This window comes from Podarcis muralis, chromosome 6, assembly GCF_964188315.1.
Source record: "Podarcis muralis chromosome 6, rPodMur119.hap1.1, whole genome shotgun sequence".
NCBI lineage: Eukaryota > Metazoa > Chordata > Lepidosauria > Squamata > Lacertidae > Podarcis > Podarcis muralis.
This window is the reverse complement of record NC_135660.1, coordinates 45,199,668-45,224,377: the sequence shown is the minus strand read 5'-3', so window position 1 is coordinate 45,224,377 and position 24,710 is coordinate 45,199,668. Positions and strand designations below refer to the sequence as shown.

Below are 24,710 nucleotides of genomic sequence, written 5' to 3'. Positions count from 1 at the left end.
CTTTTCTCTTGAACCAAGGAGGGGTCTTAGCTACTGCTTGTTTAACTTAAAATCTCAAGACAAATTGCTCTTCCCCCATACTCTCTCACTCTCTCTTTTTAATTTATTGGGTTTTACAATTTTATATTCATTACAATACATATTATCTCATAAGAAAGTTATAATATTAAGAAAAAGTAAGGGAAAAGAAAAAAAGAAAAGAAACAATTCACCAACCCCCCCGCCCGACTTCCCTCATCTTCCCCTTTTGGTTTGTTACATTACAATGGTACCTCGGGTTAAGAACTTAATTCGTTCCAGAGGTCCGTTCTTAACCTGAAACTGTTCTTAACCTGAGGTACCACTTTAGCTAATGTGGCCTCCCGCTGCCACCACCGTGCGATTTCTGTTCTCATCCTGAAGCAAAGTTCTTAACTCAAGGTACTATTTCTGGGTTAGCGGAGTCTGTAACCTGAAGCGTCTGTAACCTGAAGCGTCTGTAACCCGAGGTACTACTGTAATTGTTGTATTCTGCATGTATACATACTATTCCTTGTTGTTACATTGTCATCCTCCATTTTTTAAATCAATAAAGTTGTGAAAGTTTATTCAAATCCTGCCAATGAGTCCATTTCTTTTTGTTGTTTCTGCAAATAATTTGCAAAAGGTTCCCATTCCTTTTTCAAGTCACTATTGTCTCTTTCATGTAATTTGTATGTTAACTTTGCTAATTTTGCATAGTCCATCAGTTTTTCTTGCCATTTTTCTTTCATTGCTATTTCTCCAGATTTCCAATTCTGAGCTATTAGGATTCTTGCCGCAGTTGTCACATACATGAATAATTTACATTTCCCTTTCGGTAGACCTAAAATACCTATTAAAAAGGCTTCTGGTTTTTTTTTACAAATGTCATTTTAAAATGACATTTCTTCCTCCGTACTCTTATGGCTATTTAGCTTCTGTGGAGCTCCATTGTTTATATACACCTTTGCTTCTCCAAAGAGTTATAAGCAGCTGGGTGGAAATATCCACCCTGCCTGGATTCAGAACCAAACATTCCTTTATTGAGTGGGATTATGAATGTTTCACATCCTTGACCAATGCAAACTTCATTAGGTTATGTCTAGTTTACAACAACTTAAAGATACCCGCTGTTGGTGCCTGATACTTCCGCGGTCTTTCTATCTGGCTGTTTATTCCTTTGCTGCCAAGTCCGAAGTGAATGCCATGTTTTCTCCCCAGGAAGTTGCTCCATGTCAAATGTGGGATTTTACAGCACAATCCTATATGTATCTGCTCAGAAGTAAGCCCCATAGAGTTTGATGGGGCTTCTCAGGAAAGTGGGTGTAGGATTGCTGCCTTAGGGAGTTTGGATATATTGTGATGCTGTCCTTGAAGTGCATAAAAAGAGGGTTAGGTCTATCTGCCACCAATATATGTCAGTATAACAAAATTAACCTAATGAAGAAATGTGCAACACGGCACAATTGCATCCACCTCTTGAGCTTCCAGTGACAAAGATGTTTCCAAGGGTATATTGGAACAAGCTCTCTAGCCATTTCCACTTCTGAGATCCACCTACATCCAGGACCTCTGGCTTGTCAGGATTCAGGTTCATTTTTGTTTGTTCTCATTCAACCCCTTCTCACCACGGGCATTAGTCCAGTATCTGCATAGCCTCACCTGATTCAGATGATACAGAGTGATACAGCTGAGTTTCATTAGTATCCTGATGACCTAACTCAGCAGCTTCATATTATTACCCGTCACCCCAATCTCTGCTCAGCGGTAGCAAGATTCCAAGGATCTTGACGCTTAGAATCATACAATTGTAGAGTTGGACGGGACCTTGAGGGTCATCCAGTCCAACCCCCTGCAACGCAGGAATATACAGCTATCCCAGAGGGGAATCGAACCTGCAACCATGGCATTTTCAGCACCATGCTGTAACCAACTGAGTTAACCAGGTTTGTGTTCCTTTGAAATGAGGCACGGTGTAGACTGTAATGTCTTTAATAAATAGGGTTTATTTACACGTATTTGCACCTGAGTTTAGGTGGAGGGCGTGCAAACCCCTTAAAAATGCACTTTGTTGCTCCCTCATAGCTTCAGCAAACTTGGGTCCAGAGCAGAAGCCGGCCATGCTCAATGGTCTCTGTGTGCTGCCTTTCCCAGCCAGTGTACATGGAGTTCTCCCTGCTTCCTCCAGATCTTTATTTTAAAAGGACACTCTTTTTTCCTGTGGTGACATCATGCCCCCTGATATCCTGGCAACCTTCCCCTCACAGCTTACATCATTTGAACACTGAAATCCTAAACCTGACCTTTGCTCACCATCCCCTCCTTAGAGGATCACATCACATTTGTGTCAATCACCTATTACCTTCCTTTGGTAGTACATGATAGTTCTTTTCCCCAGGTGATTCCTGGCTAAGAAACTGATTCAACCTGCATTTTTAGATTGCTAAGCTCTCACACCTGGGTGAAGACTTCAAGCATTTAGTGATCTCCTGCATTTACTAGCTCTAAAAATTTTTGGGAGGGAATCTGGTACCCAGGACTTTTAGAGGAAGCTGCCTCCACCCCACAAATTCATAACAATATCAATATTAAAAAGGTCCCCAAAACAAAATTGTCATAGGGCTGAACAGAAATCACCACCACTACTCTCTGAAATTGAACTAGGTAAGGATATACACACATGTAGAAGTTACATGTGTTTTATTTCTTTTTAGCTACTGTTGATTTTAACCCATCTTTTGAATATTTAAAAATACCCATTTCAAACTCTTTTTTTATTGAAAATTGTAATGTTTCACTTTGTATTTTTGTAAGCAGCTTGGAGGTTTTCTAATTATCAAACGGTATATAAAATTTCATAAAGACATGGTGTAACAACAGCAGCAACAACACTAGTTCTGGGGTCAAGTGGCTAATAAAACAACAAACCACATGCTCAGCCCCCCTTGAATGTGTGAATTTTAGGTCAACAGATCATTCAAACTCAATTTCCTTAGCATAATTGAATGCTGTAGTGATTGTGAGCCACAGATGAGAAAATATAAGAAGGGGGACAGATGGGGGAGTGCCCCCCAGGGGTCTTGTGTGACACAGCCTATTTGTATAGATGCAGCATGAGCCTTCTGCACTTGGTATCTTTTTCCGCTCTAATCAGTGGCAAGTTTCTTTGAAGTCAAGCTCTTTGAAATTCACTCTCCCTTGTCTCAGCTCTGATTAAAAAACAACACAAAGTGTAAGGCTGATCAGGTAAGCAAGAAGAGAGGATACATGGGGGGGGGGAGATCCAGGTAAACAAAAAGTCCAGGTAAACAATTATTTGTCAAGTGCCTAAATTTATAGTTTGTTGGGCAGGAAGGGAGTGTCTCATTTGGATCTTAGTGCAATTAGCATGCTCAGCAGAGATACTGATGCAGGTGTCTTGCAGGAAAGCAAGTTGTTTGTGGATCAAAGGAGAAACATAATAATAAGTGAAAATTTTCTTTAACATACATTGTGGGACCAAAGGGCAACTTAGTTTAGAAAGCCTAACATTTTGATCTGCTGCAAGTTTGACATACTAAGATGGTGATTTGTAGCATATATTTATCATATCCTAGCCTTCCTTCAAGGAGTTAAGGACAGTGTACATAGCCTGATTTGTCCTTATTACAAACCTGTAAAGGAGGGTAGGCTAAGGTTAGATAGAAAGCCATATTGGTCTCACGAGTCAAAATCCAACACTCTGTCCATTGTTTTATAGTCAAGATGATTATAAAATAATTATACAGCACCAGCATATTTCAGCATTTGGCTCCACATGTCAACAGTATGACTGTGATGGTGACACAGTTGGAAGCCTCTCCCTGTTCTGGGCAAGTTTGAGCAATGCAAACACTGAGCTAATGATTAAAAGCAGCCAAGGGCCGTGAGGCAGGATGACACAGGCCTAACCTGAGAAGAGGACAGAGATGGAGGATGGATGCAGAAACAGCCCCAGCAGGAGAACCAGCAACTCAAGGAACTAAGTTTGAACAGGAGGCTTGTGGGAACATGCTCAGTTACTAATCTCAGTTGCCAAATGAGACAAACGCAACATACCAGGAAGATTTATGGGAAACACTTGTTTTCTAGCCAAAAGTGTATCACTTAGAAGATGGTTAACCTGTGGAATGGGCCTTCCAAATGGTACAGGAACTAGGAGTTTGTGGTGCACCCGGAGTGGGGCAGGAGGGCCTTCTGACCTAAATGTAGAACAGATTGAGGTGAAGCTTCTGCCTGCATCTCCAGCGCTTGCTGCTTCCTGGCAATTAGCACATTAGAGGCAAAACCACACCATGGCATGGGCAGCTAATTATACATGTGCCAGGCTAGTGTATGCCGTCTCATCCTGTCCAGTGAAAGGGTGGAGAACCGGAGGCTTGTCATGCTTCTCTGCCTGGCCCCTCCCCCTAGGCCACAGCCTCCCCATCTCTGTGTGTAAACCTCTGACCTTTGCATAGCTGGAATGGAGCCTGCTGCACAAAGGTAAGAGTCATACCTGTTGCTCAACTGGCTTCTGTTTCTGGTCCTGCCTGCTGCTGACATCCTCCCTCCAGCAGGTTGCTTGTGAAGGAATGCAGACCTTGTGCCAAAAAAGATTTCCTCCTATTGGTATTAGTGTGCATGACTTGAATTGGATCCTCCTGCTTTAGAAGGTGTTGGTGGTGATGATGATGATGATCATCTGTTAGTGTTCCTTCTAGAAATAAAGGCATCATAAGCTTCGAAAGGAGCATGACAAGAAAGTTGTCTTTGGAATCTCTAAAAACACCAGCAGGTCTGGGTAGAATGGTGCAGTAGTATGACTTTTGACTGCCCTTTCCTGCAAGTTATAACATTCCAAGGCTTATCTGTTGCAATTTCTGTGTCTGTGTTGTGTTCTGAAGTTGTTGCAGCTCTTTAGACAACGTGCTATCCTGTTTGAATTTTCAGAAAGGGATAGCCTGCAATTACTTTGTTCCTATGGCAGTTTAATTACTAGATCATTGAGTTTTCCCTGTTCTCATAGGGCTAAATGATAGACCAGGTACAAAAGCACTTTTAATTAGGGCGGAGCCTCTCTTTCTGTGAGATAGCAGTCCAGTAGGAGAGATAGCAGCTGGGCCTTACAGAGAAAGGTGTTTCCCTCACACACACCTTGTTGTTTTTATACTGCTCTGGACAAATTAGCACTGTCAACTTTTTATTTCTGGCAGGAGGCTGTAAATGAACCACTGTCCGACATGCAGAAATTTAGCAGGTGAGCGCTGCTAAATTGTGCTAAAGGTTTCAGCTTGTTACATTTTAGCTGTTTCAGTTGATTCCATCCTTCCACTAAAGCAGGAAAGGGAGGATGGTGGCAATGGTGCTGGATGGGTAACTCCCATCATCCCTTGTTATTGCCCAGGCTGGCTGGGGTGGGAGTTGGAGTTCAGCAACTTCTGGAGGGCACAAGGTTCACCACATCTGTTCTTGAAGAGTTCAGGACAACATGCATGAGTTGCTGATGACGAAAAGTGAGGTCCAAGGGACATAAAATGCAGAAAAGTACAGGCAGTGAAATTACTTACTTAACAGTGGTTGTTATTCACAGAACAGCTGCTGATGACACAGACATTGGGGCATTGGTAGGCCAATTAACGCACATACGATGTGCTAAAAACCTACGGTATGTTGAGTCACTCCCAAACTGATAGTGCTGAAACTCTTGATGTAATTCAGTGAATTACCAAACACCAACCATTTCATATCCTATGTTTATTTGCATTGTAAGGTAAAGGTAAAGGACCCCTGGACAGTTAAGTCCAGTCAAAGGCAACTATGGGGTGTGGCGCTTGTCTAGTTTTAGGCCGAGGGAGCTGGTGTTTGTCCACAGCTATCTTTCCGGGTCATGTGGCCAGCATGGCTAAACAGTTTCTGGTGCAATGCAACACTGACAGAAGCCAGAACACACGGAAACCCTGTTTACCTTTCTGCTGCAGTAGTACCTATTTATCTACTTGCACTGGTGTGCTTTCGAACTGCTAGGTTGGCAGGAGCAGGGACCGAGCAACGGAGCTCACCCTGTCATGCAGATTCAAACTGCCCACCTTCTGATCGGCAAGCCCAAGAGGCTCAGTGGTTTAGACCACAGTGCCACCCGCTCCCTACCCATTTGCATTGTAGCATTGGTTGGCAAGGGGTCACACCCACACCAGCACTTCCATGTTGCTTTCAAGAGAAGCACTGTTCTGTAATGTTTTATTCTGGATTGTTTTATTTGATATTTTAATGTAGATTGTAAACGGCTTTGAATTTTTTTCCTTTAAAATATAAAGCAGTATAGATATTACTACTACTACTACTACTACTACTACTACTACCACCACCACTACTACTACTACTTTAACAGTTGTGGTCCCCCCCCCCCCAAGAATCCTGCGAACTGTCGTTTGTTAAGGGTGCTGAGAGTCATTAGAAGATCCCCTTGCAGAGCTACTGTTATTAGCACCCTTAACAAACTATGGATCCTGGGATTGTTTTGGGGAAGCCATGACTGTTAAAGTGGTATAAGAATGCTTTAAATGTATGGTGTGGGTGTGGTAGCAGCACTAGTAACCTGGGCCCAGTGCCATGGCAGCATAATCTGATACAGCAAATTCTCCTGATAAGAAGCTAGTTACTTTTTCTATGAACAAAATCAGTAAAATTTTGGGGTCAAAAATTAAGGTGAGCCAAGGTTTTCCTCTCTATAAATCTTATATTCATGCTTCCCGCTAGGGAAAATCGCTTTGATATGTATTCTTGAATTCCCCTCGCTTGTCAAACGTTTCAATCAAAACTTTTCCAGCACCCACCACTTCACATCTGAGCTTCCTTTTCTGTTTGAGTTAGATCCCTGGAAAGCCACAATGCTCTAGGAAGGCACACTGGGTGTGTTAATCATTCCATTTGATCCCGGACGGCAGAGCTGGTTTTACTTTTCAGAGGAGAGCAGCTGCTCTTTTCTTTAATTAGCACAAATGATGGCTTGGATGGGAGAGGCACCTGGGCTTCAAATATACTGAATACGTGATTCCTATCCTGAGTTTCCATCTGTTGCATATTGTTTGGTAGATGCAGCTACACATTCTTCATTTACACTTTGTTGCTTCATACAATATTAGTTTCTATAAGCTTCTTTCCAGCACACTTCACATTACTAAATTAGTCAACTTCACACTGTTATTTCCTTCTGCTCTAATGAAATTCCACATTGATGTAACCTGATGCAAATAGCCCTTTCAGTATACAAGTCCGATTTTCACAATTCTTCTGATTGCCTCATGTTTAAGGGATTGTACTCTAATTTTGTCATGCTTTGAGGGCAACACGGGAGTGCTGTCATTATAGCCTGGTGATGTGGTCACATTATTTATTCATTTGCAACATTTATGCTCCATCTACTAGGTGAACTTTTCAGGGCAGCTTTTCTACATGGGCTCCACATGTGGAGCGGGTGATGCTCACACATTTCCTCTTATGGATTATGTTAATGAAATTGTGATGCAGGTTTTAAAATATTTGTTGATGGACCAGTGACGTTGAACTAACAAAGACTTTTAAAAATTAAGTGGCAGTAGGGGTACAAAACATAATTTGATTATCCATTATTAGAGGGGGACATAATATATGCTTTGCATGCAGAAGGTGCCAAGTTCACTCCCCAGTATTTCTAGTGAAGCTGCTGACCTTTGTCCTGGACTCTGAAGGGTCACTGCCACCCGGTGGAGACAATGTTGAACTAGTTTTTGTTTTATCTTTTTGTGAACTGCTTTGAGGGTTGTTGTTGTTTTTTAACAATCCAATGGTGTATAAATTTTATGAAGAAAATAAAAATAACTTGATAAATAGGCAGACCTAGTATAAGGCAGCTTCCTATGTTCCATTAATCCTGGTATGCTGCCAAATATCAAGAGAGAAGTGACAAGCTTAGCCTCTTCCCGCAAAATTGCAGCTAACCGATTTCCCTGTTGATCAGCAAAACACAACTTGCTGTGTAGTTTGTGTTTTGTTAATCAGTAGTTCTAGTGTCCAATACAGGGACCTTCCACTTGTATAAGTTTTTTTGTTTCCCAAGGGGACGCGGGTGGCGCTGTGGGTAAAACCTCAGCGCCTAGGACTTGCTGATCGTCAGGTCGGCGGTTCGAATCCCCGCGGCGGGGTGCGCTCCCGTCGTTCGGTCCCAGTGCCTGCCAACCTAGCAGTTCGAAAGCACCCCCGGGTGCAAGTAGATAAATAGGGACCGCTTACTAGCGGGAAGGTAAACGGCATTCCGTGTGCTGCGCTGGCTCGCCAGAAGCAGCTTGTCACGCTGGCCACGTGACCCGGAAATGTCTGCGGACAGCGCTGGCTCCCGGCCTATAGAGTGAGATGAGCGCACAACCCTAGAGTCTGGCAAGACTGGCCCGTACGGGCAGGGGTACCTTTACCTTTTAAGTACGTGTCAATAATAGTCTTAGACTTAGAGGGAGCTGCTTCCCTGTCTGAAACTCTGGAGAGTTGCTGCCAGTCAGTGTAGACAGTACTGAACTAAATGGACTAAGGAGTCTGATTCAGTATAAGGCAGCTTCCTATGTTTCTTCCAGTCTAGGATAGGCAAAGTACAAAACAGGCCATATATTGAAGGAAGCATTGCTTACCTTAGTTCAGTTGAACTACTAGAACATGATTTGGTGGATTGGAAATGAGCCATTGGCTCCTCAGCTACCTTCATCTGTACATTTTGCACATGACTTCCTGATCGGTTTGCAGTTTAGTGCTAACCATAGTTTGCTGTGATATCTAAATCTGCAAACTATGGTTAGAGCTTGCTCTCCAACTGCAGCTGGAAAGCAAGTTTTGAAGTGTTAACAATAATTTGCCAGTTTAGACACTGCTCCAGCCTACAGGTAATACTAAACTGAGGCTGAAAGTGAAGCTGTGCATGAGAACAGAACATTTGAACTTAACATATCTTGTCTGACCTCACCCAGAGAATGTTGTCCCTGGGATAATCTGCACATAGACACAAATATATGAAGGCTGCTTAAACTGGATATGACCACATTGCCAGGTGTGTTTGCAGTGACTTGAGTGAGTTTCGATACCACTGCAAAGCTTTCCGACTACGTATTTGTATGGTTCTCCAATCAGTATAGCAGCAAGCCACTACCCACAAATGGGTTATCCTGTGAAAACAGCTGCTGTGTGGAATGATTTGAAGTAGTCTCAATCTGGTGGCTGTAATGTGTGTACTTGCCCTTGGTCACTCATGAGAGGGATCAAGCTATTTTTCCAGTTTAAAGAGGCTCACTAAGAGATAGTATAAGAACCTTGCCTCAAGTCACACAGAAACCAAATCTGCCCAGCCTAATATTTTGCCTCCATATGGAATGGAATGGCAATATCACTCTCATCTTCTGTTACCTGGCTTGTCTGTCATGTTATTGATTTGTGTGTGTGTGTTTAATAAGCAATCCCACAGGGAGATGTGGATTCTTCTTGCCTGAGAGTCAGGAGTGCCTCTGGGAAATCAATAATTCCACATGAAAAGGTAGACAGAACCACCTCTTCCCATACCCCAGTGCACATACTTTATACCCTTCTTCTTCTTCTTCTTCTTCTTCTTCTTCTTCTTCTTCTTCTTCTTCTTCTTCTTCTTCTTCTCTCTTTCATGTTCTGTTTTCATACACCAGTGCTAATCCCCAAGGCTCCAAGCCAGGGTGAAATTTCAAAGACTCTCTCTCTTGGCCTGCTATCTTCAGCTTGCCACTCAACTTTGCAGAAAGCTCTAAGTGTAGAAATAAATGGCGCTGTATTTCAGCACCTGTCAGAAAGGAGATTTGCTTTGAGTCTGGGGAGGGGGGGTCCCCCTCCCCCTGTTCCTTCCATGAAGTTACACTCACAGCCAGTGCTTTTTTTCTAAAAAAATGTTTAGGGGCACTCACATTTTCCTACTCATATTGAAATACTGCCCCTCAATGATGCCAAACTTAGATTCACAAAATGTTTAAGGGTATGTGTCCCCTCAGAAAAAAAGCACTGCTCACAGCTATAGTGAATACGAGTCCAGGGTTCATGTTTGTGCCTTGTTAATAAAGTGTTATTTTCTTTCACCAGAAGTGGCCCTTGGCATTGTCCCCTAACCTCACCCTCACAAGTAGGGGTGTAGAGTTGAAACCACTCTGACGGCCACTATGTCTTTGTTACCTCCCCATACACAGGTCTCATTGCACTCCCGTCCCATTGGTTTTTCCCTATTTACATTTCTGAGTCTTTTATTTCTGATCTCTTCTTGTCCACTTCCCTCTCCACTCTCCTGGCTGCCTTCCTTTAGTCATCCTTATCACTCCTCGCTGAGTTTGGCAGTAGCAACATGCAATGCTTTCAACAGCGCACACATGACTTTCACTCCCCCAGCAACCCACATCAGTGAAAGAGTTGCAAGCACAGGTGGGCCATGGCTGGTGCCAGTTCAGCCACGTGCCTCTGAAACCAGGGAGGAGGAGATCCCTTTCAAATGCCTGGTGGCTATATTTAATAGAGATGTTTTAAGGCAGTAAAAGACTGGGGGGGGGACTGCCCCCTCAAGGGCCAGATGGTGTACATGGTTCTCCACAGCTCCATTTTATCTTCACAACGACCCTGCAAGGTAGGTTAGGTGGAGAGACTTGGGCTGGCCCAAGGTCACCCACTGAGCTTCATGGTTGAGTGGGGATTCGAACCCTGGTCTCCCAAGTCCTAGCCCCAACACTTGTAACCATTACACCTCACTGACTCGATATTTATAACGAAAATAATATAAATCAAATAGAATTGACTTCAGCAAGGCAATCTGATGAATTAATTAATTAGTAATTGAACACCAAAGTTAATTGTGTGGCTTAAAAATGTGTGTAAGTTTCGGAAAAATGACTTCTTAGCTGCTTGTGTAACACCAGTTGAGCATGACTGTGTTTCTTCAGACCTTCTTAGGACCCTGAGGGTTGAGTGCAAGGCTGTCCCCTGAAACTGGCTGAAAATAGGTTAGTTGGTTTTAGGTTTGTGGACCTTGTGTTTGTTTATCTTGTTCCCTAAGCCAAATCTTCCCACTCCCCTCTAATAAAACAAGATAGCTTTGCAGCAGCTGAGCTCTCAGCCCAACCCATGAAGTATCTTTTTTTTCTGTAGTGACACACCCAGCCACTGTCATGCTTTCCTAACAACTTGCTTTGTTTGGGTGGAAGGCAGCTGGCGTCCTGTTTCCAATTTCCTCCTTATTTCCAGCACCCACCTTTGCTTTGGGTGTAAAGTGTAAGATTGCATCAATATGCACTCTTGCTTGGGAGTAAGCTCAGGTGGACATACTTCTGAGGGTTGCACTCTTCTGATCCTGCAGAGTGCTAGAGTTTTCTGTTGTGAGTGTGTGTTTAAATCCCCTTTATTATGTGTAATAAAAAACAGGAAAATGCTGAATCATATATATTTTGTGAAATATTGTAAACATATGCAAAAAAAAGAGAGAGACTCGTTTCTAGCAGATCTATAAAAGCTTTAGCTTGTTCTGTAAATGGAAAATGCAGCACCTGTATTGTAAATGGATATTTTGTGTGCACTATTATTATTTGTTGAAAAATTAACAGTAAAATATATGTATTTTTGAGGGGGGAAATCCAAATGAAACAGAACTAAGGTCCTCTGAGCGTGAGGAGGTGGGAGAATGACACTTTGCCTCACACGTTATTTTTGTTCATATGCTGCTTTCCCCTCAAGGAGCTAAAGGCAACATACCTGTTTTCTCTTCTCTCCCATTTATTTATATGATACAATTGTTGACTGCCTCATGAAAGCAATGTTCAGTAAAAGGAGAAAAGGAATAAAAACACCCAATCCCAATTTAGTACATTTTTTAAAGCATTCACAATTCAGCGCAGTGGTAAAACAGCTGCAGCAAGGCAACTTTAACCCTGGCACAGCCATACGAAGCCAACTGTGCAAGCAAAATCCTAATCGCCTCACAGTTTGTCCTCACAGCAACCTTGTGTGGCAGGTTAGGTTGAGAGATGGTGACTAATCCAGGATCACCAAGTGAACTTTGTTGCTGAGCAGGCATTTGAAACTAACTCCAGCCTGACCATTTGACAAATACACAGCCTTGGAAGGGTTTGTATGTACGCAGTCAACACTGACAAACGGTGCCCTTCAGCTGAGAAAAATGATACTCACAGAAGGCAGCATTCTCACCAACCATGCACAGTAGATTGTTACTGGGGGCAGGTGGGGAAATGTGGCATTTGGGACGCTGCTTAAAGCATAGCCTTACTCCTTGTTCTACACACGGCACACTTATGCTCCACAGTGAGCAACAATTCTATAGGGCTAAGGTCTCGCCTGCATTAGAAAACTTATGTGTGCGTGTTTTACCAAAAAGTGGTGTTTTCTATGTGTATAGGCATGCAGTTAGGAGAATAATTTTTTATGTTTACATCAGGGCTATACGTACTGAACTGGAACTTAAAGAAGTTTCGATACTTCTCCCTAATCCGCTAAACTAGTTTTAAGAAGCAGACCAAGTCAGAACATAAAACTGCAAAGATAAAAACTGGCCCCCAAGGCTTAAAAGGTCTGTTCTGTGAAACTTTCACCCTGTTGGCTGCAGTACTTGTGAAACTCCCACAAGGCAGGAGATCTGTTCAGCTTGCTGCTGCCCATCTCTCCACACGAAAGATAAAGTCCTTATCTGGACTCCTTGGGGGGAGTTTTGTGTGTTTGGAAGATTGAGGGGGATATGGGCAAAGCAGCTTTAGGTTTTTATTAGGTTTAAAAAATGTGAGGCGGGGTGGGGGTGGGGAAGAGTGACTGACCAATCTTGTTCCACCTTGTCAACAAAATTGGTGATTGTTTACTTTGGCAAGTTCTTTTTAGTTATACTTTGCCCAGCTATGGGCAATCCCCTATGATCCTGAATCCTGTTTCAGTTGACAATGTCAAGCTCATGCGCCGTTGTGTTCGAAGCTATTGTTTTCTGTTTTTGATGGTCATTGTGCTCTTAGTGGGGAACAGATCAAACAAAAGTCTGCTTTGTTTGACACATATGACAGTGTGGATTGCACAAACCTACCAGTGTTTCAAAATCCAGGACATTGCTCCCTGCTATTGAATTGTGTCTGTATGGAAATACTGTTCAGCAATGCAGTTTGGAAAAGGCACTTTTCTGGAGAGATGTAAGAAGCCATTGATTTATGTTCTGATCCATGATCATCACATGCAGCACTGTTTTCCTTCCACTGCAATCTGCCCTCGCTGTCAGCTGCGGCTACGTTACATCATGTAATTACTTATGTTGTCATTATGTTCTTTTACATCAGGCATGTCCAACAGGTCGAATGTGATTGACAGGCAGATCGTCTGACGTTCATGGTCAATCGCGGGGTAGTAGCTGTTTCCTTTGGCAGTGCATCATCAACGTTCGCTTTATGATGCGGCAAGTGGAAGCACTGCTGTCTGTAGCGCTGTGTTAAATTGAAAGCGCTGCGTGTTATAGCGATGGACTGCCCCCCCCCAAAGGATCAAGAACATTGGCTTCTCTTTGCAATATGGGAAAGGGGGATGGCGGAAGACAAGCACTATCACCTTCCTTCCTTCCTTCCTTCCTTCCTTCCTGGTCTACCTGTGTGGAGTTTATATACAGGCAGCAACCATTTTGCAGTGGGTTCTGTTCCTGGCTCCCGTGTGTGTTGGCAGAGTGTGCATAAGTCCGTTCTGCCCCCATTCCTCCATTTTCCAGGTCCACAAGGACCTGTGTGTTGGTGGTTGCCCATTAGTTGGACATGCCTAAAATGGTTGCCGGTAGTGGTGTGCTATGAACTTGTGGGGCTGTCATGGGAGGGTAGAAGATGGTGATGCATTTTTAATTCCCCCTCCCATTGATTTGAATACTCTGGAGCCTATGCAAAGTTGCACTGTTGATGATGGTGTAGCTGTGGATTGAAAAAGATGTCCCACTCAAATGTCCACCTCATTTTGGCCACTTCTCTTGTGTATTTTCACTAGTGGAATAGCTCCATCAGTTCCATCAGTGTATTGAGAGAGTTCCATCAGTGTATTGGGAGAGTTCCAGCAATGAACACAATGTGCTATATCACAAGTTGTGCCACTGTTGCAGGGTTTCGACTGCATCCTAGGGACCTGTATAGACCTCAACCTGTAGTTCTCAAGCACAGAATTTCATACCTTTGGTTTCATGTGAGAACAGGTCAATCATTTTTAATTGGAAAGTTGTGGCTTACTTGAACATGTCTGCATTTTTTTATGCTCTGGGTGGTAGTGAAGTGTTTGCATATCCTAATTTAATAGGCAACCATGGCTACATGATTAAACACAGACACACACACTGTGCAAATAGCATGGTAAAAAAATAAAAGTCTGATCACTCACTCAGATGACATCTTATTCCATAAAACAATTTGTTCCTAAGATGCTTTGAGGAGTAGTTTAAACTGGAACATCAGATTGCAACTATCTGGTTTGAAGCACTTAATCTAAAGTTGGGTGTAGTTCATGTTTTGCAAAATTTATTTTACTTACATAATTTGGAAGAGTGAAGTCTTTAAAGACTATGGGTTGGATAGAATGCTGCTGTTCTGCTTGCACAGAACTTTCTCCTCTTTTCCTCTCCTATGCATCCCCCCCAAGACTCTCAGAATCTGCTACTGAGGGTCGAGGGGACCCTCCAGGGGAGATTTTGAGGTTGCAATGGCAGAGAAGATGAAGAAGTCCCATTGCACAAGGAGAACATTGCACTTGTGCAGCACTGAATACAACACTTTAAATGAATTAACCTGTACAAGCTTTTGCAGTCATCTTTGTCAGGCTAAATTAAGAGTTTAGTGCACAGAGGGAAAGCTCTTGGCTCTTTAAAACAGGCTCCTGATGAGCAGATTCGGCAGATAATTACATTTCCTCTGCAATAGCTGTCTCAGCTGAGGCGATATGCTTCTAAATACCAGTTGCTGGAAACTGCAGGAGGGAAGAGTCCTGCTTGCAGGTTTCCCCCAGGCATCTGGGTGGCCACTCTGAGAACAGGATGGTGGACAAGATGGGCCTACCTGATTCAGTAGGTTATCATCGTCTTCATATGCATATGGAAACATAGGAGTGCTAAATTACCTCTTCTGTACTCTTTTTCGCTTGGACAGCACAATTATTCTGTTATTTCGTGAATGGTTCTTGAATGGTAGATCACTACTTTATAACTATCAGTTGATCCTATTAAATAAGGGATGGGGAGCCTGTGACCTTCCAGGCTTTGTTAGAACTGCGGTTCCCATCATCTCTGACCTCTGGGTATGCTGGCTGCAGCTGATGGGAGTTGGAGTCCAACAGCATCTGGAAGGCCAGATACATCCCATCTCTGCATTAAAAGTACTGATACTATTGCTGCTAATTATAATTTCCCCAACCCCCAGCAAATGGACCATAACAGCTATTTGCAGTTGTTTCCTTTTTTATGAGACCCAGTTTGTTACTTAAAAAGGAATAACAGACTGCCGCCCCCCACAATATTCAGCAGAAAGTTCATCCATTCTTACAGGGTTGCTCAATACAAAGTTTGATGTTGCTACCATCTTCCATTTCCTTTCGCTAAAGTTTAAGGTAAAAAAATAATTAGGTGGAAAAAGCCTTTTGACTAAATAAGAGAATAAGGCAGCAGCCTTAGCTGATACCTGTTGTGGACTTGCAAGCTTTCTGCATCCTTTAACTAAGCAAGGGTGTTTAGGCTCCATGTATTTGATTGGATATTTAGCTAACAGCACTGGTTATCCTTCTGGTGACTCCCTTCTCCCACACAGTTACTGCAGCACATGTGATATCTCTTGTTAGTGAAGCTCACCACCCGCCACTCACACATTCACTTTAAAGGTTAGCTCAGCCTTCCCTAACCTGTTGCCTTTCAGATGCTTTTGACTTCAAACCCCAATCACCCTTAGTCAGGTTGGGGAAGACTGGTTTACATCCTGCAGTCAGGTCACTGTGGACTGCTGACATTTATGGCCAACCTGTTTTACTTGTATCTCTATTATCTGGTGATGGAAGATCTTGGAATTCTGCAGCTGCAACTTGCTGCATCTGTTCCACTGATATCAGCCCTGTGGATAAACAGTACTTAGTTATATACCACACAACCATCTTGATGTGGTTAGGAAAGGCCCACATCAGCCAAACAAGATTACCTCCAAGAATAACGCTAGGAATGTGCCTGTCTCAGCTGTAGGCTCACTGAGTCAGTCACTCTTAAGAGAAAAACGAGACACTTCTCTTCCTGGATAAAAATGTCATGACAGCAAACTCTGGAGTTGAACTATACCTTCATTCTCCTTTGAACAAAAGTAATCTTACCCCTGACTGACCCCAGACAGCCTGAACTCTGTCTACAGGAAAACAAAACATCCTTTAACTCCCACCCTCCTCAAAAAAGTCACCTTCAATTGGCAGAGAAACAATTTGTCTAAGAAGCATTAAAGCCACAATCTGTTTCTTCATCAGGGTGACTTGCAAATGAGGAAGCCTGATGGTTCTTTCCTCTTCCTTAACTCTCCATGCAGGTAGGTCTTTTTCCTTCCAGCCAGATGCTAGCAAATAGTGTCCAGTGTTCCATGATAGTTAGACTCCTGAGAGAGACCATTAGGTGTCTTTCTTTGAAGGAAAGTTTGCTCTCAAAATCTTAGTGGGTATTCTTCCAACATATCTATTAGGAGCAGCAAAATATAGGGTTCTCAACTGATGGAGATGGCTTAGGGTGTTTCCATACTTCCTTTTAACCCCACTTTTGTGTTGACAGCCACCCACCCATTTGTTTTGGGAATCCAGTTGGAAGAAATGGTTCTCCCAAACGTTTATATTTACATCCCTCCCTAGGTGTTATCCTGATGTTTTGAAGTGCTGGTTTGTAGTGATTTTTTTTAGAAGCCATTGTAATCACAGGGCAATTCTTTTACATGTGAACCGATGTAATGCTATTGTGCCTGATTTGGAGTCTGGCTTATGTTACGCTTGATGGTGGGCACACCTTCCATCCTTCCTTGTTCTGAAATGATATCCCTTTGCTATGGAGTTCCTGGAGTTGAAAATGTAGTATTTGCCATTTTCAACATAGACTGCGTACACACCAGAGTATTAAGGTACATGTCGGTTGCAAAGATCTGATTTTCCTGTGTGTGCTTTATGCACATTTGTTCACTGTGAGCACTTTCAGTTGAATTCCATCTCAATGATTCCTATCCACATTAGTGAAGGTGCTTGAAGGGATGTATTAGCACTGTATGCGGCCCCCTTTGTGTTGTGCTGAGTTGATCACTGCAGATGGTGACAGCAGTCACAAAATTAAAAGACTCCTGCTTCTTGGGAGAAAAGCAATGACAAACCTAGACAGCATCTTTAAAAGCAGAGACATCTCCTTGCCGACAAAGGTCCGTATAGTTAAAGCTATGGTTTTCCCAGTAGTGATGTATGGAAGTGAGAGCTGGACCATAAAGAAGGCTGATTGCCGAAGAATTGATGCTTTTGAATTATGGTGCTGGAGGAGACTCTTGAGAGTCCCATGGACTGCAAGAAGATCAAACCTATCCATTCTGAAGGAAATCAGCCCCGAGTGCTCACTGGAAGGACAGATTCTGAAGCTGAGGCTCCAATACTTTGGCCACCTCATGAGAAGAGAAGACTCCCTGGAAAAGACCCTGATATTGGGAAAGATGGAGGGCACAAGGAGAAGGGGACGAGAGAGGACAAGATGGTTGGACAGTGTTCTCGAAGCTACTAACATGAGTTTGACCAAACTGCGGGAGGCAGTGGAAGACAGGAGTGCCTGGCGTGCTCTGGTCCATGGAGTCACAAAGAGTCGGACACGACTAAACGACTAAACAACAACAACAACCAACCTCAGTGTGCCAGCTTCTGAATGTTGAGTAAAAATGGTCCAGGTCTATGTATGCAATAAAGGCTAAAAATAGGGTTGCCATATGTCCTCTTTCTCTAGGACACATCCTCTTTTTCATGGGTATATAAAATGAAAGTTGTTATAGCGAAGTCAGAAAATGTGTTCTCTGTTTTGCTCTTCAAATGGCAAACCTAGAACCCAGATTTATAGGATTCTGCATCGTTGCACATCATTCATTATTCATAGTACCATGCAGCCTTTCCAGCTTCAAGATCTCTGCCAATCAGGTGGTCCCATCATATCTACACATCCTTCAGGAACCTGTCCTCTGTTCCTACAGTGCTGGAGGAACATGGTCCCATATGTGAATGCGCACACACGAACATGGGAGTATTCCTGCCAAAGAACCTGGCAGCAACCCAACTTTTAAAAAAACAAACAAACTTCTGTCTCCATTATACTGTGATAGTTTAATCTGAAAGCAGGCATTAAAAATATCTCAAATTTAATATTTTTACAGATTAAATATTTGTCTGCCTTATTATTAAATCACTTTGCCAAATTTTCTATATATTATGAATGTAATGGATGCCATTTGCAATGACCGCACACTGAGTTAAATTTGCAGAAAATGTGTGGTCAGCAGGGAAGGGAGGGTCTTTCCAGAAAGGTTGATACAACCTTCCACTTTGTAAGAACTCATTTTGTTCCAGCAAAGTCCCAGGGATCACAATAAGAGAGTATTTCCAGATCCCCAGGAAACTCCTCTGCTCTATGTATGCCTGTCCATCAAGATGCACGGAGAAGCACAGCAATGTGTGGGAGATAGGTGAGGTCTGCCAACAACCACATTGGATGCTTCATTGAAATAACCTCTCTGGCGGTTCTGAGGCAGCAGTTCTCGTCAGGTGGGTGGTCTGTCTTAGAGGATAGGTGGACCCTGCAGGATTGCTACCCAGAACATGGATGAGGGTCAAACTGTGTGTTCATTTATTATGAAAGTACAAAATAGTTAATTTGGGAATTGCTGGAACTCCAGGCTTTGGTCCTGTCCCAACTCTGATGTAATTCTCCCTGCCCTCTCAGGAACCTTGCCGCTCTTCAACCAAGTTCACTGAACTGTATTTGTAAAAAAATAAAAAATCCTGCCCTTTATCACAGCTGCTCCTGCAGCTTTCAAGATCTGTTACAGCCAGGAAAATAGGTCATGTTGTTGTTGAGGTGGGAGTGGGTAAAGGGGGTGATGGACTTTTGTTCACACTAAATATTTCTTTTGCAGATGCAGCTTCTGGATAAATTCCCTATCGAAGGAGGCCAGAAAGATCCCAAGAAGAGAATCATCCCATTTCTTCCAGGTAACAAACCTTTTGATAAATTTGTACACCTTGTCTTTAATAGGCCTCTGAGGGAATGAGTAGGCTCATCCACAGGTGTCCAGACCAGGTTTTTTAGGCAGGATCTTTGAAGAAATGCTAATGCCTCAGTTGTTTACTGAATTTACACAAATTGAGGACTCATCTGCCCATCACTTTTGCCCCACGCTTTTTAGGCACAGGTCCACACTTTCCTGGTCCATCTCCAAACACTTTACTTTTTCTCTTTTTGCCCTGCTGTTTCCCCCAGGAAAACCATGTGTGTACTGCACATGACATTAAATTTAAAAGGTTTTATTTCATGATTATGTAAAACTTGGAATTTGGGGTTGTATTCGAAGTAAATTAGATTAGACCCACTGAAATTAATGAGCCTAATAGTCATGCCCATTAACTTCACTGGGTCTACTCTCAATAGCACTAGCACTGGAGACAACACAATGTCTTTGTGGGGGGATGGTATATAGAGGCCTCTCATTATCTGAAGCCCTAATCCGTGGCTCACTTACCTTGTGCATAAATCCCACACTGGTAGAATCTGTCCAGAGAGTTCAGCTGCTTTTAGGCGTGTTTCAAAGGTATTTGAAAATGTATACCAGGGGCTGAAATAACAATGTCAATAAATTAAAACTGAAAGGCAAAGGTTTAGCTCCCTCAGGTCTGCCTTTCTTTTCTGCTTGCTTGTGCACTTCTGGGTCTTAGCAAATAATACCACTCTAATTGTTTAGGTACGAGGAAAAATTATGCGTGCATGAGAGTTTTAGGGAGCCAGGCCAAAAAAATAAAAACAGCCTTTCAACTCCAACATGATTTGTGCAGCAGAGAGGTATATAAATATTGCCATGATTTCCTTTGCAGAGAGTATTTTCATCTGTCTGCACAAAACTGTTCCCAGCTGAACTCACAGAGGAAGAGTTTTGATGACGCTGGGAACTCCAGCTCATTGTTAATTACTGGTGCACATGATCGAGACCATCTTTCTCTTGTTTTATTAGTTGCTAGATGCTTTATGGCAGCTGCCTTGTAGGTTGGCTTATTGAACTGTGCTCCAGAATAAATGGTGTGGTTTGAGGTGGAGGAGGCTTGAAACCCATTAAAAGATTGCCCTTTGTCTTCAGGTGCAGAGTAAGAATAAGCCTTTTCTCCAAGTACAGACCATGAAGGCAAATTTACAGGGAGTGGGATAAGACTTGGACCAATCTGTTTATTGAGCTCTTGCTCTGACTGATTTGCACAAAGTTTGCAGGGAGGTTATATGGTAGAATCATAGAATTGTAGAGTTGGAAGGGAACCCAAGGGTCATCTAGTGCAGGGTGGGCTTCAACCACCAATCTTCTGGTTAACAGCCAGATGCACTGACCCATTGCACCACTAGAGGTGCACATATGCCAGTTTTCAGTGTAAGCAAATACTGATGATAAAGTTGTGATACTTGCTGGCGAAAGGCTGCCATCGTGTTTTCCAGATTCTCTCCAGCCCTGCCGTGATGGGAGGTGTCTACTGTTGATTGAACCTTAATTCTACTTTGTTTGTGGGGAAATTGTAAAAGGTTGTATTACATTAGCCCACCTTTCCTAGCACATTTTCTTGTTACTTTCTTTTCCACAAAAAGTCCGTTTTTATTTTAGTGTGCGGTTTGTTGCACAAGAGCACCAATTCCACTTTAAATGTGTAACCTGAATTTGCCAGTATGTGATTGAATCCTGCCCACAAAACAGTGACAGTCTGGAAGTGGCCTTGTAAAAATAAATTCTTGCCCTTAGCCATCTTGCCTTTTGGAAAAGCAGTTACTGCACTTATGCAGCAAGAATAGCTACTGTACATATGATCCAGGATATACGGGGCTATGTAAACAGTCAAGCCACCATGTGGTACCTGTCACATAAAAAGCCACAATATGTTCACTCCCTCTAAACTTTCTCCCCAAAAAACTTCTAAAGTGTAAACTAGGAAATAATGCATTTTCAACTGGTTAGTATGCTGCCTTTGTGTGAAGGAGGGACAGGATCCTGTATTCAAATACAGTGGTGCCTCGCAAGACGAAAAGAATCCGTTCCGCGATTCTTTTCGTCTAGCGGTTTTTTCGTCTTGCAAAGCAACCCCATTGGCGGCTAAGCGGATTAGCGCTATTAGCGGTTTAGCGCTATTAGCGGCTTAGCGGCTAAGCTGTTAAAAGCCTATTAATGGCTTAGCGGCTTTGAAAAAAGGGGGGGGCAAAAAAAAATGGCAAGACTCGCAAGACGTTTTCGTCTTGCGAAGCAAGCCCATAGGGAAATTCGTCTTGCGAAGCGCCTCCGCGACGGAAAACCCTTTCGTCTTGCGGGTTTTTCATCTTGCGAGGCATTCGTCTTGCGGGGCACCACTGTACTCAGTTGGTTCAACACATAAATTTAGGCAGACTATAGAGACAAGCAGCTAGTAAAGTCTCATGCACAAGCTCTGTTGAAATACCTGCCTGCTCTTTTGGAACTTCACAGAGTGCTGCCCTTTCTACCTGTGTACAGTGGTGCCTCGCAAGACGAAATTAATCCATTCTGCGAGTCTCTTCGTCTTGCGGTTTTTTCGTCTTGTGAAGCACGGCTGTTAGCGGCTTAGCGGCTATTAACGGCTTAGCGGCTTAGCGGCTATTAACGGCTTAGCGGCTTTAAGAAAAAGGAAATAAACTCGCAAGAACTCTTGCGAAACGTCTTGCGAAGCAAGCCCATAGGGAAATTCGTCTTGCGGAACGACTCAAAAAACGGAAAACTCTTTCGTCTTGCGAGTTTTTCGTCTTGCGAGGCATTCGTCTTGCGGGGCACCACTGTAACTGTTTCATTCTTTCTCACTTCTGGAAGATACTTTCAAGAATTGACCCTTGGTGCTTATTTTGGCAAAACTTGTATCCAATCTCTCATCTGGCTGATAACATAGCCATGAAAAGTTTCTAGACCTTATGGGTGCATGATCTCTTGATCAAATTTAGACACACGTGCCACAATGTGTGCCATATCAACCACTGTCCCATCCTCCCTTCATCATCAGAGTTTTATTTAGCCGCTTTTTTAAAAAAACAGGCTTTGAATCTGTCTACCCATTCACTCTAAACAACTTCAGACCATGAGTGCTGGTTTTATGAGCTGATGAAATTGTCTCAGTGAGAATACATTTCAAAGTTCATATTTCATTTCCAGTCCCCTCAGTATCAGTATGTTCTCTCCTTTCCCAACTGTTTAAGATTTCTTTTCTAGCTGCAGAAGACAAAATTCTGCAGTGTAAAGCTTTGAAAAGGAACAGGCCACTCAGGGTGGGGATATTACTTGGCTGAACGTCAGACATCACCAAACAACATTGAATTAACCTGCTACTTTAATTAGAAAACACCCTGTAGTTTTTACAGTCAAAGCCTTTCTTTTGTTGAAACAAATGCTTGGCGATAAACCTTAATTGAAAATCGAGCAACAAGAAGCTTGTAATGAAATCCTCCTGCTAGGAGAGGCATCAGACTCCTTTCCTGTGAAGGGATGTTGTTGACTGAGGGAAGCTTCATACTTGACTCTGCAGTCTTATGTTTCCCGCAGGAAAACATTACTCTGGGGCAATTGGGGTTGTCAGGCATTTGTTTGTTTGTTTGTTTTGGAACATTTTCTTACTATGCCTGTTAGCTCCCCAAGGCAGCTCCCAGATTAAAAACACAAAAACACAAAAGAAATAATTCATGTAGACGCAATATTGTCAGGAGATTCTGTCTGTACAGTGTAGGAATTGGGCTTTTAGTGTGGTGGCTCCTACCCCTTGGAATTCACCCCATTCAGTATCATATATTCTCTGACTCTGTTGTCTCTTTGGCAACTATTGAAGACTTTAAAGAACATCACTTTTAAGTGGATATTTTTATTCTAATCTGTATCTGTATTGGATTTGAATTACTGTTTTATGTGTGACATTTTATATATGTTTTGATTGCTGATGTCTTTAATTGCTTTGAAATGTTTCATAAATTGGGCAATTCACAAATCAAACGAAACAAATAAGCAATGAGATAAAAACATTCAGAAAGCTGCACAAGAGGGAGGGGGATATAAAACCACTGGGGCAGTTTTTTAAAAAAGTGCATTTCCATAGCAGGAGGTTAGAACAGAATTATGGCATGGCAAAATAAAAAATGTATTTTTAAATTAATTTATCAAAAATTATATGCTGCTTGGTTGTAACAAAATCTTTAAGCAGTTTACATTAAATATTAAAATTCTGAATAAAAACAGTTAAAAACAAATAATTTAATATGTTTTTAAAAACCATTGAAATCAGCAGTAAACCAACTTTTCACACTTCTGTGTGTCTGGATTGGCTTGCCTAAACAAAAATGTTTTAAGCTGGTGCCGAAAATAATACAGTGAAGATGCTGTCCTGATATCGATAGGCAATAGAGTCCTACTTTGCCACCCAAATAAAACTCAGAGAGAGAAGAGACCAAGCAACCAAACCTGTTGGAATGTAGTTCCATTGTCCGGATGCCACCACTGAGAAGACCTGCCCTCATGTCCCTCCCAGGCACACATCTGAAGGTGGTAGAACATGAAGCAGGGCCTCAGATGTTGAATGCCGTATGTGAGCAGGTTCATAATGGAACAGGTGATCCCATGCTGGAAGTGGCCACCCCAAGCCATTTAGGGCTTTGTAAGGAATAAATTTTACTTTGAATTGTGCTCAGAAATGGATCAGAAGGCAGCTCCAAATAAAGAAGATCTGGTGTGATATCTTCTCAGAGACCATACTGGCAATTGCATCTGTCATTCTGGCATGTGTACTGGGTTGTTTAAATAACGGTGAATACATGTGGTGGTTATGCTTGCCAAAAAAAAGTGTAGGACAGCTCTAACAAAACCTTTCAGGATGCCGGTGATAATTGACTCTGGAGTCTGGCTGCAGCACAAACACCATATTTATTCAAATAAACCTTCCAGTGTTTGTTTTTTTTCAACTTCGGCTGCCTGGAGCATTATTAATTTGGAATAAGACTCTAAACTGAAAGCCACACTAATTTCGTTCTGCTCTACTTATTGTGGTCCTTCAACAGGTTCTTTAGTCGGTGGTTAATTTGAATATTTCTTTTTAGGCTATTAGCTTTATGCTTTAAAGTTTAAGCAGTGCTCTTCTCATCTATGCAATTTAATGAGTTCTTCTGAAACTGTGTTTCAAAAAGGGCACAGGTTTTTTCTGGGTTTAAATTAGGTGAAGCCATTATTCCATCCCAGTAGAAAGGTATAATTAAATGCCTTACTTAGTGTCCAATAAATACAAAGATCAAATGTCAATATAATGTTTACATTTCAACAAACAGAATGTTTTCCAAGCAACCATACTGGCATGAATAAGAGGTGTAATAGTCTAAAAATCATCATTGTTCTTTTCAAAAAACTGGTTTACCCTCACTATAAGTATGTTGG

General features: G+C 42.4%; 1 protein-coding gene across 7 annotated transcripts in view; it reads left to right on the top strand.

Moving 5' to 3' along the window:
* The window catches only part of SH3PXD2A (SH3 and PX domains 2A), a 241,172-nt gene that overhangs the window by 47,539 nt on the left and 168,923 nt on the right, over window positions 1-24,710 (top strand). For all 7 annotated transcript variants that reach the window (XM_028730369.2, XM_028730368.2, XM_077930205.1 and 4 more), the window contains one exon: window positions 19,191-19,266. In XM_028730369.2, coding sequence (XP_028586202.2) covers window positions 19,191-19,266 — 76 coding nt within the window. The remainder of the gene's footprint in view (window positions 1-19,190; window positions 19,267-24,710) is intronic.